Below are 25,638 nucleotides of genomic sequence, written 5' to 3'. Positions count from 1 at the left end.
ACACATTTTGTAATTGTTCAATTATAACATTTGATTCTACTCTATATGTAAAGTCATGACTCTATTCTACACTAATAATAACACATAGGCTAATATGGGTCCTTACATTCAAAATATACAAACCTCACCTAAAATCAGACCAAACTTTTGCAGTAACAAAAACATCAGTGGCATCTATGATATGTAGGATAATTACATGTATTTCTGAGCCTTAGTGGATACAAATAGTGTAATGACCAGGCTTTTGTCCAATCAATATCTTTAATTAATTCCCCAAAAAATATTTTCAGACCACATCTCCAGTCTCACTTTGCTCACGTGACGTCACACATCGACACTCCCTTTTCCCCAGTAGAGGGAGAAAGATGGCGCCCACACACGTACTGAGATGCTGTCAACGGGGTTTGGCATGGATACCTGTGATTTTTATCGCCCTGGTCGTCTGCTGGTCGTATTATGCTTATGTGGTGGAGCTTTGTATATGTAAGTAGTCGTACTGCCGCCGTCCGTTGACTCTTAAAAGCATTTAACCTCTGGTGTTTCCATTGTGCTGTCCACAGAAACACACAGCTGCTGCTGGCCGGCAGGAAGTAAATGGAACGCAGCTCAACAATGGTGTTGGCAAGCCTGTCCACATCTAGATACAGCTAATTATCTGGTAGCTGCCAACCATTTGGGTTGCTTTATTTTAGGGGGAAATGTGTTATGGACAGAGAAAAACTTTCACCGTGATGTGTTATTGCTGCCCGTCTCGTCTCTGTTATTTTGTGTCTAACTGAATGGAGTCTGGATGGAGAATTAAAACGCTTACTAAACGGTATTTCTATTTGGCTGGCTGACCCATAGATAATATATAAAGAGGGCTCACCACATGCATACCTTCCCTCTAATTTGGTAATTAGCTTGGCACGGGTGAAGTGTTAATTTGGCTCAGAGAGTTTTTGCATTAAGATGAGAGAAAAAATGTTTTCTAATCCTGATATATCTTAACTGTGAATGATGTAATTTATAGCTTGTGTAGGCTATTTCAGGAGTTCCCAAACTTTTTATATCAGGATCACAGAAATCCCCTTACTGGATAAGATTTGGTGTCATGGTCTAATTTTATAAAGGTGTACTTTTATGTGTGTATGTATGTATATATTTGAAGTGCACCTAAAAACACACACACACAGATTTGTTGTCAGGGAAGACTAGATTAGTGGTTCCCAATTTTTTTGGCTTGTGACTCCTATAAATGAGGCTATATATACAGTGGGGCAAAAAAGTATTTAGTCAGCCACCAATTGTGCAAGTTCTCCCACTTAAAAATATGAGAGAGGCCTGTAATTTTCATCATAGGTACACTTCAACTATGAGAGACAAAATGAGAAAAAAAAATCTAGAAAATCACATTGTAGGATTTTTAATGAATTTATTTACAAATTCCTCGGGAAAATAAGTATTTGGTCTCCTACAAACAAGCAAGATTTCTGGCTCTCACAGACCTGTAACTTCTTCTTTAAGAGGCTCCTCTGTCCTCCACTTGTTACCTGTATTAATGGCACCTGTTTGAACTTGTTATCAGTATAAAAGACACCTGTCCACAACCTCAAACAGTCACACTCCAAACTCCACTATGGCCAAGACCAAAGAGCTGTCAAAGGACACCAGAAACAAAATTGTAGACCTGCACCAGACTGGGAAGACTGAATCTGCAATAGGTAAGCAGCTTGGTGTGAAGAAATCAACTGTGGGAGCAATTATAAGAAAATGGAAGACATACAAGACCACTAATAATCTCCCTCAATCCGGGGCTCCACGCAAGATCTCACCCCGTGGGGTCAAAATGATCACAAGAACGGTGAGCAAAAATCCCAGAACCACACGAGGGGACCTAGTGAATGACCTGCAGAGAGCTGGGACCAAAGTAACAAAGGCTACCATCAGTAACACACTACACCGCCAGGGACTCAAATCCTGCAGTGCCAGACGTGTCCTCCTGCTTAAGCCAGTACATGTCCAGGCCCGTCTGGAGTTTGCTAGAGAGCATTTGGATGATCCAGAAGAGAATTGGGAGAATGTCATATGGTCAGATGAAACCAAAATAGAACTTTTTGGTAAAAACTCAACTCGTCGTGTCTGGAGGGGAAAGAATGCTGAGTTGCATCCAAAGAACACCATACCTACTGTGAAGCATGGGGGTAGAAACATCATGCTTTGGGGCTGTTTTTCTGCAAAGGGACCAGGACGACTGATCCGTGTAAACGAAAAAATGAATGGGGCCATGTATCGTGAGATTTTGAGTGAAAACCTCCTTCCGTCAGCAAGGGCATTGAAGATGAAACATGGCTGGGTCTTTCAGCATGACACTGATCCCAAACACACTGCCCGGGCAACGAAGGAGTGGCTTTGTAAGAAGCATTTCAAGGTCCTAGAGCGGCCTAGCCAGTCTCCAGATCTCAACCCCATAGAAAATCTTTGGAGGGAGTTGAAAGTCTGTGTTGCCCAGTGACAGCCCCAAAACATCACTGCTCTAGAGGAGATCTGCATGGAGGAATGGGCCAAAATACCAGCAACAGTGTGTGAAAACTTTGTGAAGACTTACAGAAACCGTTTGACCTTTGTCATCGCCAACAAAGGGTATAGAACAAAGTATTGAGATGAACTTTCGTTATTGACCAAATACTTATTTTCCACCATAATTTGCAAATAAAATCATTAAAAATCCTACAATGTGATTTTCTGGATTTTTTTTTCTCATTTCGTCTCTCATAGTTGAAGTGTACCTATGATGAAAATTACAGGCCTCTCTCATCTTTTTAAGTAGGAGAACTTGCACAATTGGTGGCTGACTAAATACTTTTTTGCCCCACTGTATATATGTGTGTGTGTGTGTATATATGTGTATATGTGTGTGTTTGATCCCTACCTTACAGGTCATAGGGCCTTGGTGTGCTCGTGATTTGTCTTTCTTAGAGAGTTTAATGTGAAGTTTTTTTATGTGCCTGAAGAGGTGAAAGTATGCAGTGTTTTTCTAAGGAAAAGAGCAGAAAGTTGACTAAATTAAGTTGAAAGTGAGAGTTAGTTTTTCCTCAGCAGATGGAGTTTGTCCATTTAAAGTTCAAATTCCTATTTTTCTGACTTTAGGACTTTTTCTTTATATGGCAGAAAGCTTCAGAACAGCCACTGATTGCATCTTGGGGAGCGATTGTTTTGTCAACTAGAGAACATTTTCAATTGGTTTCTTTTTTTCTTATCACTTTGTTGCATTTTGTGTCTTGTGAATTTATTTTTGGATCCAATAGCCAAGCTTTTCTAAAGCCCACTGTCAGATGTATTCCACTGATTTTAATTTTGCTATTATAACTGTCACTGTTAGGTGACAATTTCTTCATATCTAACATTTTTTTAACATTTTTCTCTGTTTTTTTTCTCTTACAGTCACCATCCCCAGTATAGGAGAGCAAAGTAAGTGTCTTGGTTATTAAATACATTGTGACTATAGGTTTACAGAAGTGAGCCAGTTTGCTCTTTAGTAGGATAGTCTCTCGAGTGTCCGGTGAAATATGCTCTCTACACTTAGCAGAAAAGAAAAAAGGCTGGCACAGAAAACATGCTTTCTCAAAGTGCTGAGGTTGGTCTCTTTGAAGCAGAGCAGCTCCTCATTCAGCATTGCTCTCTCATTAATTTAATATGTAGATGTCCAGTCTGTCCACATATCCCAAGTGACAGCGGCAGTGTTCAAGTCAGTGCACACACATTAGACTGTTTGCTGACGTTTTGCTTAATATTTCCCTCCAGTTGTCTACCTGATCTTCTTCCACCTCTTTTTCATCATGTTTGTATGGTCTTACTGGAAGACCATCTTCTCTCAGCCTGCCAACCCTTCCAAAGAGGTACACTAATCAGATTCTCCCAAACAAGCCCACTCTGTCTACATGGCTGTAATCCTCTGTTGGTATAAAAAAAAAAAAAAAATCTGTTTGTTTTTTTCCACTCCAGTTCTGCCTGCCCAAGGCTGAGAAGGAGCGTTATGAGAAGGAAGAGAGGCCAGAGTCGCAGCAAGAGATTCTATGGAGAGCCGCCACCAGTCTGCCTCTGTACACCCGCACGGGAGCCGGAGGTACATCTGTGTTTGTGTCTAAATGTGAATGTGAGCGTCTGTTGAAGCTGTCCCATAACAAGATCCTGTTGTGTTGACATGGTGCAGCAATCCGTTACTGTGACCGCTGTCAAGTTATCAAGCCAGACCGGTGTCATCATTGCTCCGCGTGTGACATGTAAGGAAACCATATTTATTGAATACTAACTGTGAGACTTCCTCTTGATTCAACCAAGATATTTTCTTGTGTTTTTAAAAAAGAAAAAAAAAACTGTCCTCTCCTATACTTTTCTCTTGCTGTGTGTGACAGGTGTGTGCTGAAGATGGACCACCATTGTCCCTGGTATGTAAGACCTGCAAAACAAAGAGATATGCCTTACATATGATACAACCGCTCACATTTTAAAGTTGGGATGGTTCACACTTCATGCCAAGCATATTTTGCAACAGGCCTATCAAGCTGTTGAATGTTAATCCCTTTAGTTTCACTCTTTTGGTCTCGTTAAGATGGCAAAGTGTACCGTATTAACAGTGTTTCTCAGAAGCTTCATGCAGCTACGCTATGTTGGAATAATGTCTTACTTTGCTGCATGACATGGTGCCCAAACTATTTAAAAACGACTTAATTATCCACACATGCCTTGATTTCCCAAATACAAGAAGGCAACAGCGCTTTCTACTTTACTGTTTTGTAACCATAAGAGTACCACAAAGCCTCCACCTTTTTGGAAAGTTCAGGTTGATAAGATTTTTACTCAGAGGAAATTATGTCAAATCTCACCTTTCTGTGTTTGTGTGTCTCCAGGGTGAACAACTGTGTCGGATTCTCCAACTACAAGTTTTTCATCCTCTTCCTGGCTTATTCGCTGGTGTACTGTTTGTTCATTGCAGCCACCGTACTGCAATACTTCATAAAGTTCTGGACAGTAAGTAATGACGTGCAGATGTGCTGAATGTGTGTCTGTATGATGCTGCAGAGGATGCAGATTCAGTTGCATGTCTAAGCCTGGATAAGAATCCTCTGAGTGTGTTGTGCATGGTGCTGAGCCGTACCACTCCTCTGTTTTCTCTGTTGTCTCTTAGCCTTCACCCTCCGATCCCTCTCTTCTGTTATCCCCAGTTCTTGCACACTGGGTCATTGTTCCCCGATCTCTCTCTCTCTCTCTCTGTCTCTGTCTCTCTCTCTCTCTCTCTCTGTCTCCCTCACCATAATCTGAACCAACAGTCACACCACTCATACAGGCGCAAACACCTCCTCTCTTTTTCCTTTTCTTGTAGCTGTTCCACTTCGATTTCCTCTCATCTCTTCCTCTTTCATCCCTTTGTTCTCTCCATTCCAGGCACACTTTGTACATTCACCCACTCCCTTTCACTTGTCCCCCCCCTTTCACCCACCTTGGCCTTGCCTTGTATTGCTTGCTGATTTTCCGCCCATCCCACCTGTTCTCTCCTGGTGTTGCTAACCAGTCTCGTTTCTGTTTGTACTAAAGCTTTGCCGGAGGAAATCGGCAGAGCACTGCCCAAAGGTAACCCAGCTATCCTCCAAAGCCTTTAGTGTTGCAGTGCCTTACCATCGTTGCCATGGTTGTTGTCGTGATGTGTGTGCAGTGACGTGGTTCACATGACACTCTTCCTATTTCTCTTTTTTTTTTTATTATTTCTTTCTTTCCATAAATATCCAAAATGTATAATATGTTGCTAATTCCTCTCTCGCTCTCCTTTTCTCTCATCTCTTCCCTCAGAATGAGCTGCCAGACACTCACGCCAAATTCCATGTCTTGTTTCTGTTTTTTGTGGCGGCCATGTTCTGCATCAGTATTCTGTCCCTCTTCAGCTACCACCTGTGGCTTGTAGGGAAGAACAGGTCCACTATAGGTAACGCAAAAACACACATTCAACAGGCGTTTCTGCTATTTAACCACTTCAAAAACACAACTATTAAACATTTGTTTAAGAGATTTTCAACAGTGCTGTAGTTGTACACATTTTAATGTTCAAGAAAATTCATTTCCAGATTTGAAGGTGACAACTTATCTCACACACACACGTACCCAGACTGTTTGTCTTCAGTCCATTTGTTTCCTATCTCATCTAATGAAATGTCACGCGGTTGTTTAATGACCTCTGTATTTGTCATTTCTGTCCATGCTTGTCTCTCCATGTTGCTCCCTCTCTGCAGAGGCGTTCAGAGCACCAGTCTTTAGGACAGGCTCTGATAAGAACGGCTTCTCTCTGGGTTTCCGGAAGAATATCGCTCAGGTCTTTGGAGATCAGAAGAAGTACTGGCTGCTGCCCGTCTTCACCAGGTAAAGGGGACAAACCAATGGAAGATTTAGGGGCTTCTGTAGCGCTTGCACTGGATTCAGGCTAAGTATTGATTCTGTGGTTAAAACTGTAAATCTATCCGACACAGATAGATTACCTTTAGTTTTTTGTTGTTGTTGTTTTGTTTTTTTTGTTTTTTTTTGCAATGTTTTTTCAGTAATACAATTATTAACACCCCGCAAACTATATGACCGTATCAGATACACAGAACAATGGCACCTCCAACAAAGCTATGATACGCACAAATACAAACAAGAATTGTACCTCTGCTGTTACCCTCCAAGACATGCCCCAGTCCAGATTACCTTACGCCCTGCAGTGCCCTGCTACGCCGTGAACTACTACAACTACTATTTTCTAGTCATAGTTCCATTATCTTTACTGTTACTATAATTGCCACAGTTCATCGTACCCCCAACCGGCACCGCCAGACACCGCCCACCAATAGCCTGGGTCTGTCCGAGGTTTCTCCCTATAAGGACGTTTTCCTCACCACTCGAGGTCTCTGCCTAAAAGGGAGTTTTTCCTCGCCACTGTCGCACTAAATGCTTGCGCTTGGGGAAATTATTGGAATTGTTGGGTCTTTGTAGATTATAGAGTGTGGTGTAGACCTACTCTGTCTGTAAAGTGTCTTGAGATAACTCTTGTTACGATTTGATACTGTAAATAAAATTGAATTGAGTAGTTGAAGTTCCGTAGGAAGTCTTACCCAACTGCTGTTTGTTGCCCTCCGGGCTGACTGCACGTTCTTGAGTTTCTCCGGTCCTCCTTGTTCCCCACAGTCAGGGAGATGGTCTGACGTTCCCTACGCGGCTGGTCAACGCTGATGTGGAGCAGGCCGCAGTGACCCTGCAGCCGGAGCCCAATAAAAGGTGATCAATCTTGGTGTAATAAAATATATAATATTTGACATGAGGTCCTAAAAAGGATTGTTTTTTTTTTTTGAAGGGTTGTGGGTGCACAGTTCATTTTTACTTTTTTTTTTAATTTGTTGGCCATGTTTCCAGAGCTGCTGAAGTCCCCGTGAGCCCCGTCAGCGAGTCACAGAACCACCTCCTGAGCAACGACCAGCATGCCAACAACATCGGAAACCATCAGGCTGATAGCACCCTCAAATCAGGTGAGCTCTACCAGGGATGATGATGATAATAATATTTCACCAACAAAATAAACAACTCCCTGTGTGGTATCTGTCATCTAACACATTTTCTGTTTGGCTTCACAGCTGATAGTGAAACCATTACAATCTCCATGGAGAGCGAGTCTTAACCAGGTACGTAAATATGAGTTCAGTCAGTGTGTAGGTTTGGGTACAGCTGTGACTTCTTTTGTGTGCAGATTTATCCCATGTAAGTTTTGTATTGCATAATTGAGAGTGTAATCAAGAGTAATGTACCGAATCATCTTCTTGTTTCTTCTCTTCTCTGCCACAGGAGGAACTCCTCAGTCATCTAATACGATGCCTTAAGCAACGCAACAGTTAAGTTTGTCACCATGGCAACAGTCTCCCAGCGCTAACCCCATCCCCACAGACCTATTCTGAGTTACTATGGAAATGCATTTATTTTGCCCATTCGCAGCACAGTAATGCATCCATGGCATTGGCATTTTTCGCATGCAGTGTCATAAGCAAATCTCACACCTACCCCCATAGGACATGTGATACAAGCTTGTTCCCTCTCACACACACACATATGCTAACACTCATACATTCAACTATATACATATTTCCTTGTGTTGTTTAGTTTTCTTTTGGTGGAGGATTTATTGATGATGAGAAAATTCAAGAATCCCGGGAAGGAATATGAGCTACTTTTGGTGTTTAATGAGAGAACTTTTTGTTGCCAAAAGTGTCCTGGGTGCACCAAGACTCATTTTCTAGGCACAAAGCTGCAGTGAAGAGTGGGGGGACATGCTGGAGCAGTGTGTTTTGTTTTGAACATTTCTCTCTCGTGTTTTTAGAAAGGCTGGACATCCCGAGGACATGGATCAGTTTACCTTGTGTGACAGTTGTTTTTTTAACTCATAATGTTGGAGCCCATCTGTGGTCTGCAACTTTTTGAGATGGATATTTCCCACCAAAACCTGGACTATCTTACAGAGGACCCTACTGCATGGTTGAGTGGACTGAACCAGTGCACAGCGGGGAAGACTGTAGCTGGGTTTTGGATATCTGAGCACAAGGTGGCACATTTGCACTGCATTGATTATCAATGTCCATCAAACAACGTGCTGCTTCTTTTTTCTTTTTTTTTTTTCTTTCTTTTCATGCCCAAAAAACATCCCAGGTATAACGGATGTTGGATAATTATGTGATTTATGGCATATTGTTTGTGTGTGAATGTGTGTGGACAGTTGAAGTGGCAGTCTTATTTTGTACGAACTAACAGCAACTAAAAGAATCATTGTGTTTTTGTGGCCAAATTGTGTTAAAACATGCTGCTTATAAGTGACCTGGGAGACGCATTTCAAACAGTGCAATGTGCAGCGTCCATCACTACCTTTCTTTCAGAGTCATATGGAAGTATGTCATATGCTGATCAGTGATTCTGAGCCCGCAATGTCTACAGCCGGTTTTTCTACAGCTCAGTGCTTCAGCCTTTACTAAGACACCAACACTCATTGCCAAATAAGGGCTGACCTGTCAGGAGCTCTGACCTCTGAACCTGAAGTGTTTACAACATCCTAGCTTTATATTAAACTCACTGGTCAATGTTATCGTAACCAAATTCTATTTACCTGTCGTTATGGCGCAATATTTTATACAAGGTTTGTCTGTCCCTCCTGCCTGTAGCGGGTCATGATGTCCTTCCAATACCAGTGCTGGCCGACAGGTGGCGACACAGCTCCTGTTATCTATCTGCCATCATTCACATGAGATTTATCTGAACTCTATCAACTCTGTGGATCAGGGCTCAACTCACTTTCAGTCAGATTTGCAGGAGCAGCTTTCTTCAGAATTAAATATTTTCACAACATGCAATTAATATGCATTACCTTCCTGTAATAACTCATCCGGATTTCATTTGAAGTGAAAGTGAATTGAAGCCCATCTGATCTGATGTGAAATGAAGGCTTCGGCTACAGCGTCTACTCTGTATGTATTTAGGAGTCAGCTCAGTGTTGTTAAAGGAGCCTCGGCTTGTGTCGAACCTAACCGTGTCAGTGTTGAACATCTGAGTTGTGTCAAGTGTTGAACATCTGCGGTGTGACTCTGAGGGTCACAATCCGTTAAGGAAGAATTTTAGATTTGAGTTCAGGATTGAGTTACATCCTTTTCCAAGGAATTTTGCAGCTTTTCAAGGAATTATGCAACTTTCCAACTCACATTGGTGGGAGACCCAGCTTATTCCTTATGTCTGTCATTGCTCGTGTCTATCTGATCACATCCCTTACTTTTGCTGGAAGAGCCTCCTACTAAATAGATCCCACCTGACTCTGGGGATGTACGAGTTTACAGCTGTTTCTGTCGTGTAGAGTGGGTTAGTGATGTTGTACGGTGTGTTTCTTGGTAATCATTGTCACAGTTGTGCTGAATGTAGACGGGACAGTGGGGGGACTTGATCGAATGATGGAGTGTTTAAAACTGCCCGCTCTTTGGACTTTGTTTACATTTCATCCTTCCAGTCATGTTTGACCTTTTTGGGCCCAAGTGTGTTTACAAACTGGTGATTGGAGGGCATTTGTTACTGCATGAATTATGCTGATGGCGGCTTAAGTATCGGAATAACATTGTGGTTCGATCTCAATGAATCGGCTTAAATTACTGTCAGAGATCATGATTCAAGCCAAGGTTGTGTTCCGATCATGTGTAGATCTTTTCTAAACCTCACACTCAAACATTTGGTTTTAATAGAAATGCAAAAATATGTATCATCTGTAAGGAGCGTGGCTCATTCCCCTCATCATTTATGCCACTAATTCTAAAAAAAAAAAAAAAAAAAAATTGGACCGCATTGGAAAGCATTGGACCTGTCGATTTGTTGTTTTACAAATTGCCTATATTCTCTCTCCGGGCTGTTTGGCCTTGAGACTAAAGTGTGCGTGTGTATTTTGTAATGCTTAATTGAGTGTTCTTTTGTAATATTGTTGTCTTGGAAGAAATGCTTCTGTGCAGCCATGAGATTTTTTTAAACGTCTGTGTGCATACATAACGTCTGACTAATGCTCAAAAGCATGGCGCCCTAACTTGTGTAAAAATGTGTTTTTATCATGATAATGGGGATTATGGTGTTAAACATTGGGGGTTTTCAATTATTGCTAGGTGCGTCATGTTTTAAATTAGCTTTACTCTGGTCCGTCTCAACTTTATAAATGAAGCCATAAAAACTGCTGTGAAAAGGGAGGAAGGATCTGGAAATTTCAGCCTAATTTCAGTCATTTCTTTTTTAGACTATAAACATTTTTACATCTGTATTCACATTGCAGATGTAGATATAGCATCATAACTTGCTTATTGCTACACTTTGTTTTCTTTTTGTTACAGTGTCCTATTTTACTGTGTGTGTGTGTGTGTGTATATATATATATATATATATTGATAATGTAAGAAAAAGACTACATATATATTTTTCTTGTCTGATTAATTTTACCGTTCCTATTTTATGAATGAAGTACTTGCCTCTACACAGTTAACGTGAAAATAACAATAAATGTTTGTTTTTTAAACCAAATTTTGCCAAGCAGTTTTTTTTTTTTTAATGAATTACCCTATAACATTATTGGTCTCATGATGGGCAATTAAAAAAAGGATCAAAACGTTTGAAAAGATGTCATACAAACGGTTTTCCAGATTGGATGTCTACATGGGGAAGGTACCTGAGCTTTCTGGAGGGCTCCTAAGAAGCTTTGTGCTGGGAAGAGACGTGTATGATGGGCGTATGGTGTTGTCATTTATACATATGTTTATTTGGTTTATAGTGTGGCTATTTTGTTAATATGTAGTTGTCTGGTCTTGTATATTATGGTTATTCTATGATCTTGTCTTGGTTTTTGTCTGGGTGGGTGGTGATGACGAGTGTGTGTGGGTGGGGGTCGTTCATGTTGCCAATTGTATGTTTAAAAAATGAATTAAAAAAGGCCAGTTTTGCACAGGGTTTGTAGCGTCACTTTGTGCATAAAGGCTACTCAGTATCAGCATCAGTGCTGCTAACTTCCTGAAGTGAAACCTAAAGCTGCAAGTTATGCAAACATGCAAATACAGCATGCAGACTGAACAAGTATTTTAGCCTTGTGCTGTCAAAGAGAGACTTTGACAGCAGAGTGTGCTTTGTACACACTAATTTGTTTTTTGTCTAAAACAAGAGCTTTTTCAATTTCAGACACAAAACTAAAAAAGGCATTGTTTTTTTGCTCAAAGTATTTGAAGGCAATCAATATTGTTTGTGGACTGAGATGAACCTTCACCTTTACAGTTAACACACAGGTCCTTGACCTCTGCTATGGACCGCTCTGCATTTATTTTTTTTGCTCTACAAACGTGCCTGACATGGATTTTTGTAAATTATAATTTAGGCATGTAGGACAGAACGGAACAGATCCTTGGTGTTTCATATTTGTTCTGCAGATATGTCAAGCACACTGGCCAAGGTGATAACAGCATGACTTGGCGTAATGTAAATGCTATGTCGTGGGAAACGCTGCTGCATTATAAAACAGTTTGAACAGAACCGCACAAAATATTAAATAAAAAAAAATAATAATAATACATATCAATTACTGTATGTTTGAGTCTTAGATATGACCAGTTTTGTTCATGTGTGTTTGTAAGGTGTGTGTGTGTGTGTCTATGCACATGAGAGCCCTAAGCTCCCAAGGTAATGCCCTCTATGTCAGTTTTTGAGGGAAAGTAAACAGTGACTTGTGAAAAACCAAACAAGTCTGACCTCTGCAAGGCCAAAGCAGCTGCAGTTTCACTAAAGACCTTTGGATGGTTTATCCATTAAAGGGAAAATCCACTAATAAACAGTGGATTGTAAGATCAGTATCTACAAACGTAGCCGACAGTGTCCCTCGGCATCCAAACTTGGATGGGTGATGTGATCAGGTGACAATTTGTGGAGTTGGTGTATTGACTTTAAAGCTGTAAATTATTTATTAAATGAATCTTAATGTCTGGCTTACAGCTGCTAATGTGCCAGTAAAAGCATAGCTGTCATAATATGCTGAGTCATCCCTTAATCATCATCCAAGGATTTGTCCCAAGATATCGCAGTCTGTCTCTTCTTAACGAGAGACTTTTAAAAACTTAAGCTGAATATGGATTCTTTAGAGTATAATTTTTCCATAAAAGTCTTCTTAATGAAGCTGTGTTGTGGCTGAAGATTGCTCTTTAGATTCTTGAACCTTTGGTATCAATCTCATAAACTCAGACCAGTCTCGATAAGTCCTTTCTGCTGAGTTTAAACCTCCTTGAATAGTAGGCAAAGGCGTGCCTTGACGCAGCCAGAGCCAGCGAGAAAATCAAGTTGCTCAGACTTGATCAAACTGATTTAATTGTAATAAAGTGAGACAGCGATGCGTCATACTTCCTATGTGCAATACAGTGTTGGGCTGTATGTCACATGACGGGATGTTTATCCCTGTTTTTGTGTCAGTCTTCTCCAGGAATGAGTTCTCAAATGTGTCTGAACATGCAGCTCAAGGATAAAGATATTGAATCTCCAAACAAAGGAAAAACATGTCCTTATTTAAAATCAAGTGGCCTAAAGGTAGTAGCTCCTCCTGAGCCTCTCATTGCTGGCCTAGTGTATCCAACCGACCTCAACAGAGAGAAAAGGCTGTTACCCAGGTTGATCTTTAATGATTCTCCTAGCCTTTTTCTTGCAGCGTCTAGTGTAAATATCTTTTAGATAGGGTAGGGCACCGCCTCTTGTGCATTCATCTGTTGGAACCACTCTCTGCATGTCCTTGCGTGAATGGATATGAGGTTAGGAAGGGCAGAGGGCATGTTCACAAGTAAAAGAAGAAAGTTAGAACAAGTTCTGACGAAAGGTTACTAGGATGCAGAACATTTTTAATAAGATGTGCCGGGTAAAATGCACTACAGGCATCATCAGTATTATAGTTCTAATTCAGTGACTGGACCTCTATACAGGCCTCTCAGTGTTGTGGAAAATTATTCAAATGTAGCCAAGAGCGTAAAAAGATTTGCAGCAAATGCCTCACATGACGATACCCCTGTATGTGTTGCTATGGGAACGGAGAGGCATGTGATGTGAGTGCCTGTGTTGTCTACAGGCTCCAGTCTCAAGAAACACCCCCTCCCATAACTAACACACACACACACACACACACACACACACACACACACACACACACACACACACACACACATTTGTGGCACTATCTTTGTGGGGACCCGTCATTGACATAATGCATTCCCTAGCCCCTTACCCTAACCTTAACCATCACAACTAAATGCCTAACCCTAACCTAGGGTAACCTAATTCTAACTCTAATCCTAAAACCAAGTATTAACCCTCAAACAGCCCTTTAAACTTGTGGGGTCCAGCATTTTGGCCCCACAAAGCTGTCGGGACCCCACAAGTATACTGGACTCCCGGTTTTTGGACCCCACGAATATAGTTAAACAATTTCACACACACACACACACACACACACACACACACACACACACACACACACACACACACTGTAAACTTTCCCCTACTCCAGAGTCTTATTATCAACGTTTCTTGAGTTTTTCGTTCATCTGAGAAGAGAAAGTTATTATAACCCATCTCCCTGAGAGTGAAGAAACATTCAACTGAGCCCCCTCAGAATCCACCCAGTTTAGTTGTACTGCTTCCTCGTTGATGAAGACTTTCTGTATGTGAATGAGGATTTGAGTTGTCAAAGAAGTTATTCTGTAAAGAGCATGGTTCGGCTCAGTGAAGAACGGATTACCAGGAACCACTCTTCAAAGCTGCCCCACAGACCCACACACCTCAAAGTAAACATCTAAACCTCATTAGGCTACAACAAATTGAACATGGCAAAAACAAAACGTTTTTTATAATTGGATAGATTGATACACAAAAAGTTCATAATTTCTTGCACAAAACACATATTGCTGCATTTGGCATTTTTATGCTGCAATAAAATGCTGTACAAAAACAAACAAAAAAACATTCAAATCTAAGTTAAGGCATTCTCCTTTCTTTACAAAAAAAAACTATCGGCATGGCCGCCCACAATTCCCCCAAAGGTGGTGATTTGACAGGGGTAAAGAGGCGGGTCCAAAGTGTCTCGGGGTGCCCGAGAGGCAGATATTCCTGTGGAAAGTTTGAGGACGCTCTTTGGATCTTTGTAGAGGAGGGACAGCGCAGCTGCACACTTTAACGCATCGAGCGTGTGTGGATGAGATAGTTTGGAAGTTTAATTTTGTGAAAATCTACCGACAGCAGTCATCATGGATAGCGGATCCAACCGAACTATTGACCCAAGCTGCACGGAGAAACCCCCTCTCGCCATCGACATAATCCTCAGTGAGTACACTGGCTTTGATACAGCAGATCTGTGTGTTAAAGGGCTTCCCGAAACATCTACCCCTGATGATTATTTATAGAGTGGTCCTCTTTAGCAGGAATCCGTCCAGGGAATGGCATTGTTATACTTGCCTTGAACTGTAGAGCAGTGGTATCCGTGGGGAAAGAGAGACTAAACGGGTGGTCTGGTGGTGATTAATTAGGGCTCGAGGGATTCCTAGATGTCCCAGAACCCCACTTTTGGAACTGTAGGATGCTGGTTTCCCCTCTACAGCATCCAGAGGTCATCTCGCTTCTCTCTTGGGCTGCTGAAGCAAAACATTTTAAGAAGCTGACTACATCAGACCATACTCTTATTTCTCTTTGTCCAGCCTTCCAGTAGGTCTAAGTAAAGTAAAAAATAAACAGTGTAGAAGTATGAGAATGGCTCATTCCATCACTTCAATGTAGCAGCTTTGCATTATTATTATTATTATTATTATTATTATTATTATTATTAGAGATGAGCCGATACCGATACCAGTATCGGTATCGGCTCCGATACTGCCTAAAACGCTGGTATCGAGAAGTACTGGAGTTCATGCACCGATCTGATACCACGTAATAAAGTCCTATAGAAAATCTACGTTAAAGTAGTTTATGTTCTTTTTCCGTTATAACTGACTATCAAACTGGATAATTAAAGAAAGTTCTGGGGCGTTCATTGTTTGTTTGTTCATGTTTCACAAAGAGTTTAACCTGAGCCAGGCCGACAACAAAGATATAAATAATATCACATCCATACAGGGATAGTAGTATACAGTTGTTAAAACATAATAAAATATATGACACATTGGTATCGGATCGGTACTCGGTATCGGCCGATATGCAAGTTCAGGTATCAGAATCGGTATAGGGAAGCAAAAAATGGTATCGGGCCATCTCTAATAATTATTATTATTATTATTATTATTATTATTATTGCATTCCTATAGCTACTTGAGTAAATGTAGCCTACTTAGTTACTTTCCACCACTGAAAATAAATGAAAGATTTTTGCTGGGGCCCCTTGGGTTCTTCTCTAAGAGCTCTGAAAGCACATACAGCAACCATTAAGCAAGATCCACATAAACAGCCAAATTAATGTTACTTCAGACAGGGCTCAGTTCTCAGTTATTGTGACTTTTTAAGAAATGATTCGGCTAATCCAATAATCTATTTCACCAGGGTGGGGGTGTTATTACACATTTGTATTTGGGCTTGTGACTCATGTTGGATTATCCAATTCACTTTGCTTATCACTGCTCATAACACTGTTTTGCAGCCCGGCATCTTCAGCAACCTAGAGAGAAAATCCACTTAAATAGAGCTTAGTAATATTTTAATGACTTAAATCCTAAAGTAGTAAACCTAAATCACTGAATAAATCGTAATAAATGTGTTTGTATGAAAGTAAAGTTCAGTAATGTGTTTTGATATCGGTGATTCCTCCTAAATAACATTTATAGACATTTTTATAAAGTTGCACCTTAAAGGGACTGCACTCGATATTCAGTCAAAATAAGTTTAGGATTGCCTCCACACAGCTCTCACAGACGTTCCCCTTCTATATGAATGTTCTAAATATTGAGTACAGCCCCTTTAAGATTTTGTTGCCCAGCTTTATTATTTGGTTTTGTGCATCATTTTCTTTTTTTCTTCTTTTTTAAATGTGTTCTTTACACAAACAAGAAAATCTTTTCTACTTCATGATTAAGACTCAATGAAGGTTAAAGATGACCTGCTCATCTGTACCGTTACATCACATGTAATGTGAGTAGTTACCAGAGAACAAATGAGGAACAAATTTGGAACTAACTGCTTGTCAACCATTAGGTAATGAGTAGTTCTAAATCCTAATCAGGTTTTAGTAGCTAATGATTAGTTAGTGATTTGTTAATTGAGAAACGAGTGAGGAACAGATCAGGATCTACTTGATAATTGATGAATCATTAATAAGTACTTCCCTAATAATTCCTAATGGAGGACTTATGGATAATTATGGGCTATCCTTCCTCATTTGTTCCCTAGTAGTTAAAATGTTGTGTACCTTATGATAAGAGCTTGATCAATAAATCGACCGGGCCAATACAAATATTTGCTTATTACAGATCTATGTCGGCCAATAATTGCAGAACCAAAATGCTTCATGTCATTTAGGAATAGTGTCACTGTTGGTTTGTCCACCAGAGAGCTCTGTCAAGGTAATCTTAACCTGTTAACTGTCCCGATCACGTATCTTGGGTGGGTGGTGATGGCGCAGTGGATTCGATTGGGAGATCTGGGTTCAATTCCCACTGCAATACATCAACCAATGTGTCCCTGAGCAAGACACTTAACCCCTAGCTGCTCCAGAGGCGTGCGACCTCTGACATGTATAGCAATTGTAAGTCACTTCGGATAAAAGCGTCCGCTAAATGACATGTAATGTAATCTTAGTCACATTTCTTTAAAATGCAAATTCAAGGGATTTTTGTTGTATTCATATTATGTGTTTATGTAAGATCTGGCCACAATCTATCATCAGATTTCTTTCAACTCCCAAATATATTGGTATGAGTCTCAAAATGCAGTATTGGTTGGGCTGTGTTTTTGATGGTAAAACTTTTAAAGTCTCACAAGTACCATCTGGATCAGTTTTGTCAGTGAAAAAAAGCTTGTCAGTCTCTTTATGGCATACAACTGAACATGTGTGGCTGCTTAACATGCCAGATGTTTAAAAATAGAACCACAGAAGGACATATAAGTAGTTTATTTGGAAGGGGAAAAAATGAAACATTATAATCTGAATTTAGAAATAATTCAAAGAGTCTCTGTCAGTTACCAACTGGAATTTCAAACAATTAAATAGTAACTGAAACAATGCAACAAGAAGGCAAAGTGACCATACGGAAAATAAATCATCAAAATAGGAATGCTTGTTTGTTTGTGTAGTTGTATGTGTGCATTTTTGTGTACTGATTCCTTCTAATTGCTTTGGATACAACAGAATAAATGACGCGGATTTCCAGAACATTTACAATGGCGGGCAACATGCAGGAACAATTTTCTCCACCTTTCCTCTTACTCTTTGTTTCATTTTGAACATAGCTGCAGCTTTGTCATCACCTATGTTCCTTTGCCTGAAACATATGCGGTCTGCTGATTGCTTCCTCCAAAACGTTATTCCTGTAAATTCCTCCCCCTGCCAGTTTCTTGCACTGTGCATAATCCCACCCACATGTGTGCTGAAAAACAACTAATTGGTTGATGTCCTGCAACCAACTGTTTCAGTTTGGTTTGTTTTCCAGGCTGAAAAGGACATAAACTTCTGTTTTGATGACGCAAAGCTCATCAAGCTTGCACATCATATGGCATGATAAAAACGTTCCACGGTCTAAAAAAATGCTAAAGTTAAAAGATCTATCCATTCTCTCCAGCTTGTTTTATTTTGTCAACATGAACATCTATGGCATCAGCGTTTGATTTTCATGTGTTGCAGTTTTCATTGACTCATAATCATCTTTGAATCATTGTCGACCTTTTTGTGTAGCTTTGATAAACGCAATCAAAGGGGGTCAACAGAAACTACACTCGGGTCTGGGTTGGTATTTTGTTAGTCTATATCAACAACGTTTTATTTCCCGGATTGTTCAGGTGCCGCCGGATGTCCCTCACCTTCCGCTTTCCTTTGTGTTGGAATTTTAAACTCCGGCCGATTTATGGTTAACTGCTCCTCAGATCTCTGCAGGGTAAATCCAGACAGCTAGCTAGACTATCCAATCTGAGTTTTCTGTTGCATGACGAAAACAACCTTTGAAGGTAGACATGTTCCATCAAAACAAGTTCCTTCCCGAGGCTATTTTGCAGAGGCACGACGATTGTGATTGGTTTAAAGAAATGCCAATGAACCAGAGCACATTTTTCTCCCATCCCGGAATGCTGTGTGGACTAGCCAGACCCTCTTCCGCTTCACTGTAGAGGAAGATCTGACAATGCTAGTTTTTGGTTAACCCTCTACATATGTCATTTTTTTGTTAATGTAAGTTTTCAAGTATTTGCTTAGCCGAGCACAGCTGTAGACTCTTAGTCTTGTTAGAACATGCTTTACTCTTTCTTGATTCATTCTGGCAGTAATACAATTCAGCCTGCTTGAATAAACATTTAAAGGCAAACATAAATACCCACATCTTCACTAAGATCATCAAGTTTGGGCACCATGGTAGCTCAGTTCGTAGAGGGCACACCCATATGTAGAGGTGTATTCCTCAATGCAGAAGCCCAGGGTTAGAATCAGACCTGCAACAATTCCCTGCATGTCTTCCCCCTCTCTCTCCCCTTTCTCACATAGCTGTCCTGTCCATTAAAGGCGGAAAAGCCCAAAGATAATCTTTAAAAAATAAATAAATTTGAAAGCAGCTAATTTGTTATAATATCCCTTCTGTCCCTCCAGAGTTTGACATCTTTAACATCATCCTGTACACGGTGCTCACCTTCATGGCCACAGTGTCCATGCTGATCTTCATAGAAGAGTGTATCTACATCTATAAGAAAGTGCCCGCCAATAAAAAGAGTGTAATCATCTGGGTGAATGGAGCAGCACCGGTAAGAATAGCACTGTGATAAACTGTGGATGATGTATATAAATATTCTTTATCTTCACATGGTATTTCCCTCTTTCTCTTCTCTTTTTTAGGTAATTGGCACCATGTCGTGTCTGGGGATGTGGATCCCCAGAGCCACCATGTTTACTGATATGACCTCTGCCTGGTGGGTCTCTCTTTCTCTGCTTCTTTTTTTTACTCCCCTTCCATCTCTTACTGTGCTGTGTGTTTTTTTTTATCCACGGAGCCTCGCAGTAAAAAATAACAGATGGGAAACTTGAACTTCATAACCTACTGAGAGTTCTACAGAAAACAGTGATACTGTTGTGCAATGTATGTGGTAGATTTCATTTTCTCTACTGATCCTGCTTCTCTACCCTCTCCTCAATGCGCTCCATTGTTCCTACTTCCCTCATTCCTTATTTACATTTGCCAGTGACTCCTCTTATCTCTCTGTAGCTACTTTGCCGTTGTGGTGTTCAAGTTCCTGATCTTGATGCTCGAGGAGGTGGGTGGAGACGAGATTTTCCTGAAGCGAGCAGGGAGACATAAACTTAGGATCAGCACGGGGCCGTGCTGCTGCTGCTGCCCCTGCCTGCCATATGTGGCCATCACACGGTAAACACTGCAGTAGACAGACAGTTTGTGGTACAACATTTCTGCTTTTTCTTGCCTTTAGTGCTCCAATGAACACTGTCACTCCCTGGTTATAAAAAGCTTCTGATGAACACTAAGCAGGAGCATTGTTTCTTTTGGTTGTTTGCAAGTCTGCTCCCATTATCCTCGGCAGGAGAGGCCTCTAATCTCACTTCACGTTTTCTATTTTGACTGAAATTTAATGAAAATCAAGGAGCATGAAAGAAGGTAATTGAATGATTCTCACACCTGAGCTATCCTTAGTAATGCTGCCTTTCATCTATCTCAGAAGTCGGAGGTCTGGAACTGGGAATGACGTTGCACCAGAGTTGACCACGTTCCAGCAACAAGTGGGAAAGCCATTATATTTAATGGGGTGTGGGGACTTTAGCCAGGTTAGCCATTGTTAGCGATACCGATTGACAAAGACGCATTATGAGGTATTTTGTCACACAAACCCTGTTGCAACATGTCCACAGATAGAAGATGGACTGTACTGTGTGTACGACTGATGTAATGAGATAAATAAGACAGAAGTGCTAATAAACAGTATATTCGTACCGCTTTCCCTACTGTTGACGCTTGGAGCAGCCATGTTGGATTGTGATGTCGGGGTTAGTGAGGTTCTGCGACTTGCTGAGTCGTAAATCAGACTTCAAGGGGCGTTAAAGTTAATTTTGCCGACTGGGAACTCGGAAATTGAACCCACCATATGTGTTGTCATTCATTATAATAAATAATAGTTTAAGATTTTGGGAAATGCGCTTATTTGCTTTCTTGCTGGGAGTCACATGAGAAGATCACTTATGTCTGTCCATTGATTAGCTTAGTTTAGCACAAAGAATGGAAAATGGAAAAACAGCTAGTCTGGCTCTGTCCAAAGGTTACCTGCTGTTTTCCCCGGGTTTTTACTGAAAATATAACCTGTTGAGCTTTAGAGGTGCTGGTAGGTGAATTTTGTTACTTTTGGACATAGGTAAGGCCAGCTGTTTCCCCCTGCTTCCAGTCTTTATGCTTAGCCAAGATAACCAACATTCATCTCCAGCTACACAAACATGATAAGAGTGGTATGCTTCTCTCTCAGAGTGCTATGGTCCCATGTTCTTCATATTTGATACACTGTTGCTCTAAAGGAAAATTCCAATTTATGTTGACCTGGTGTAGAATCTCTACATTACTGAGGTGGTGATTGAAACATATTGCAGTTCTAATGAAGCACAGTTCCTGTGCAGCTTCTAAGATGGTTACAAACACACGTTGTTTAAAGGGTTCAGAAGACTAGCGCACTCTGATGTCGTTTGAAGATTTCATAACCTCCGAGATCCTCTGTACATAAATAGACTCAGGCTGAATGTATGCCTCTGAATGCAGTTTACACTCTCACGGTCGTTCAACTCTTTCAAGGTGGGACCCAGTGTGTATTGTAGAACAGTTTGTACGCAGCAATCACATCATGCCCCTTTCTGAGTAAATACTGGCTGCATTTTCACTGTGTCACAGTTGTTTCACTATGTGTATCAGTTGATTGATCAATCCATCGTTTGAAAAAAGTCCGCAGACATACACAGTTTTTTTTTCTTCCATTTTTGTTGTTGTCTGTAGCAGGTACTTTAAGGCTATGGGGAATTCATAACAAAATTATATGCCGGTTGGTATCAGGCAATGGCAAACAAATGTGCTTATTTCTATTGCTATGTATTCATGCATTCACTCGGTGTGAATACACAGAAAATCCTTTTACGTAAACGTAAACCCCTGATTATGATGATGATAATAGTCAAGGCAAGACATGCTCAGATCTGTTTTCTTTATTGCAGTGCACAGTTTCCCATCAATGGTGTAATGCATCACTGGCTATTAATGTTGTTGTTGCACATTCAAATGGACATGCCTAAAGCTAATAAAAATGTGTCCAAGGCCACTCTGAATTGTTCAAAACATCCTGTGGTAATAATCCAGGACGGGTTCAGGGCAATGGTGACTTCCACAGTGGACCTTTAAGAGTTTTTTTAAATGCATTTAGAGACTAAAACCATTATCTGTCATCAGTGGCTACTCTTTGTTCCAACTCCAGGCGCTCTCTCTTCCTGCTCAAACTTGGCTCCTTCCAGTTTGCCCTCCTGAAGATTGTCTTCACCATCCTTTCCATTGTCCTCTGGACCAACGGGACATTTGACCTCGCTGATGTGAGTTGGTAACATGAATTCTGGATGGCCTCTCTCCATGCTATTGTATCCCTAATTTCCATTTTATTTTCTGAGTCATACAGGCCAGATTCCCAATGTTTACTGTTGTTTGCTTGTCATACTTTACTGCGCTCATTACCACTTGCTCTGGATGAGCAATATTATGGGGAGGCAAAGGAACATAATTTTTTTTCACAGATTATATGTCTACTGTCATGTCATATCAGGATATTGTGACAGTTTTAGCAAATATGACAAATTTTTTTTTATAAAAGATACCTACTGAACTTTTAATGAATGAAAGCTAAATGTGTTATGAATTCCTATTGCTCACTGTTAAGACATGATCAAGGCACTATGAGCTCATGTGATTAGTTAATGCTTAATGAATTTTTAATTAATGATTGTTAACTCAATTAAAACTCAAACATAGAAAAGATCAGACCCACGTTATATGAATCTCAAGTAAAGAGTGTAAACAGTGTCCCATGAGTCCCTTTTGTTCTGTTCACGCTCTCAGAATTCCTCTTCTTAGTTGACTTTGCTATCTTGCTATGTGTGTGTGTGTGTTTCAGTTGAGCATTAAAGGAGCTGCTATTTGGATCAACCCATTTGTGGGCATCTTGACAATCATAGCTCTGTGGCCTGTAGCGATCATGTTCATGCACCTGAGGACTGCCTTGCGGACACTCAAGATCATCCCCAAGTACGCCATGTATCAGGTAAGGCATGTGAGATGCTTTAAATACACGTGTGCTGGACATTTCTGTGCACACAAACAGCTGTTTGCACACCTTGTGGGACAGTACACTAGCACTTCTCATATATGGCTGGCTGTAAGTAAACATGACTAATAACATATCAGGTTATGGGGCTGTCATAACTTTTTTTATTTTTTAATATTTTTTTCAATATGATTTTCCAGCATTGTGTTTGTCAGGTTAAACTGTGTGTGTGTGTGTGTGTGTGTGTGTGTGTGTGTGTGTGTAGCTGGTGCTGATCCTGAGCCAGCTGCAAACCGCTATCATCAACATCTTGGCTTTGACTGGAACCATTGCCTGCACTCCACCTTTCTCCTCCGCAGCCAGAGGATACAGTGAGTCAACATAATCCATCCATGAGTTTATCTTCCCTATCAATAATTGCTCAATCCATTCCTCTGTATTTGCTTAGTCACAACACCAGGAAGGACTCCTTACATTTTCCTATTACTAAATTCCTATTCTTTCTTCACCATCACTTCTGTTGCCTCAGTGATGAGTCAGCAGCTTTTGATCCTGGAGATGTTCATCATCACGCTGGTAACACGTCTGCTGTACCGCCGACAGTATGAACCTATACCCGAAGAGGAACACGACATAAACGAAAAAACCAGGATGGTTACAATGCCCGTGTCTGCATGAGAACTCTGTGTGTGTGTGTGTGTGTGTATGTCTGTGTGTGTGAGATTTCTATATCCTATGTGTATTTGATCAAGAGATTATATAAGTCAATATGAATAAATGTAATAAGAATTATATGTAAATGTATTTTGTGGGTGTTCATTTGGGGTCACAGAGGTGCAAACTTTACAAAACTGTTTGATTGACCGGTCACACCAATCACACACCTTATCCAGAGGGATCCAACAGTCATGATAGTTCCTATTTTGTGTCATTTGTGTCATTTCAATCTGACATATTATTTGGTAACACTTTATTTTACAGGTCCATAATTCTCTTGTAATGTCCAAGGGAGTGTCTTGGGAAAAACTGTGATTTGGTTTTAATTACGAGGAAAATGGAGAAAATGTTTGGTGATAGTTAGGGTTCACCTGTTGATTTGTTGGATTTCCTTCAAGGAACTGCTCAATTTCAACTAAACATTGTTTTATTATTAATTTATTAGTAGAAATTAGATTTTCCATATATGTTAAATATGTCTGCTGGTAGACACATTTGAATCTTTTTAGCTCTCCAAATAATTACCAATTGAAGTACCATATTACTTTCCTATAAGTTTACACTTGCATGTCAGTTAAATTCTAGAAAATTACAAGAAATATTGGGACCTCAAATATAAAGTGGCACCACTTATTTATATACGCTGTGTTTTTGTGAGGCATTATTGCATAAATGATGGAAAACTGTATTTTTTTGCATTCTGTGTGACAACTGCTGGACCTTTACTGTCACTATTACCTTTTACAATGTGAGCATTTTAAACATCCTCAGATGAAATGTCACTGTATGAGTCTGTGGTGTCTTTTCTTACAGTATTTTCAGTTTTCACATTCAGCTGTCACACTGTATTTTTAATCTTGTGCCGCTAGGTGGCAGTAGACCAAAATCGTGTGACAGCTGCCGTCAAACTGTGTGGGATTGGAGCCTAATTATCATCACCTGCCTGTTCTTACTGTAACAGGTAGTTGACATACAGTAGGCTAACTAGTCTCCCCACAGTCCAGTGAGAACTTTTGCAGCACATAAGTACACTACACATCACATCCTTTTACATGTGTACCCACTGACTGTGTGTAAACCTAATGCTGCATGTATTACACTAACTGGCTGCAGATACACATTTTAACGTAAACGATGTTGATTGATACGCCCCCGTCCAATTGGGTTGGTGCTGTGTCTCACTTCCTGGTTTTAAGCCAATCACCATAGTGCATCAACAAGCCTGGGCCGGGCCAAGTGCGGTTGAGTCGAGACTTTCGAATGTACGTGCTGTCCAAAAACGTCATGCCAGCAACAGTCTATGCATGCCAGTCCAAATAGACCGGAAATGTGAAAGATTTGTCCTTCAAAATAAAAAATATTTTCCTGCTGTACTGAAAATCTGTCTGTAGTTTACTTCTAATAGCAACCCCGACCTTTCTGAGTTTAATGTGATCTTTTAAAGTCATTATCATCATCAGGTTATGATAATTTACTTGTAATGTGGGTGGTGATGGCCTTTGGTGTGGGAGATAATGTGTCCCTGAGCAAGACACTTAACCCCTTGCTCCAGAAGTGTGCAACCTCTGATATATAGCAATTGTAAGTCGCTTTGGATAAAAGCGTCAGCTAAATGACATGTAATGTGTCATGGGTGAAACTTTAAAACCGTTTGTGCTGCATTTATTTACATTAAAGGTTTCTCACTTTAATAAAACTAAGTAATCTGCAGGTATACACATTAGTAAGTCATTAATACAGGGTTGTAAAGTAGTTGCTAATAAATGCTCTGCAGCTCTTTTCCACAAGGTCAGACGTCAAATGAATAATGTGAGCAGTCTTTTCATTATGAACTATTTATTGATTTATTATATCATTTGTTTTGCATTTGGCTTG

The 25,638-nt window shown here is 40.4% G+C and overlaps 2 protein-coding genes across 2 annotated transcripts; both read left to right on the top strand.

Annotated features, from left to right (window-relative positions):
- The first annotated feature begins 337 nt into the window (after positions 1-337).
- LOC144536986 (palmitoyltransferase ZDHHC20-B-like) lies at positions 338-11,082 on the top strand. Its single transcript, XM_078280366.1, has 13 exons — positions 338-483; positions 3,424-3,450; positions 3,784-3,878; positions 3,985-4,105; positions 4,193-4,262; positions 4,395-4,427; positions 4,890-5,010; positions 5,827-5,959; positions 6,264-6,390; positions 7,192-7,281; positions 7,417-7,529; positions 7,635-7,682; positions 7,843-11,082. Exons 1-12 carry the CDS (start codon positions 366-368, stop codon positions 7,676-7,678), a joined length of 1,092 nt encoding a protein of 363 aa, XP_078136492.1. The 5' UTR covers positions 338-365; the 3' UTR covers positions 7,679-7,682; positions 7,843-11,082.
- Positions 11,083-14,677: 3,595 nt separating this feature from the next.
- Positions 14,678-25,143, top strand: slc51a (solute carrier family 51 member A). The gene is made up of 8 exons (XM_078281037.1): positions 14,678-14,898; positions 19,349-19,500; positions 19,592-19,665; positions 19,959-20,117; positions 22,210-22,321; positions 22,897-23,043; positions 23,312-23,417; positions 23,576-25,143. Exons 1-8 carry the CDS (start codon positions 14,823-14,825, stop codon positions 23,722-23,724), a joined length of 975 nt encoding a protein of 324 aa, XP_078137163.1. The 5' UTR covers positions 14,678-14,822; the 3' UTR covers positions 23,725-25,143.
- The last annotated feature ends 495 nt before the right edge of the window (positions 25,144-25,638 follow it).

This window comes from Sander vitreus, chromosome 22 (assembly GCF_031162955.1).
Source record: "Sander vitreus isolate 19-12246 chromosome 22, sanVit1, whole genome shotgun sequence".
NCBI lineage: Eukaryota > Metazoa > Chordata > Actinopteri > Perciformes > Percidae > Sander > Sander vitreus.
This window is presented reverse-complemented; position numbering and strand designations above follow the sequence as displayed.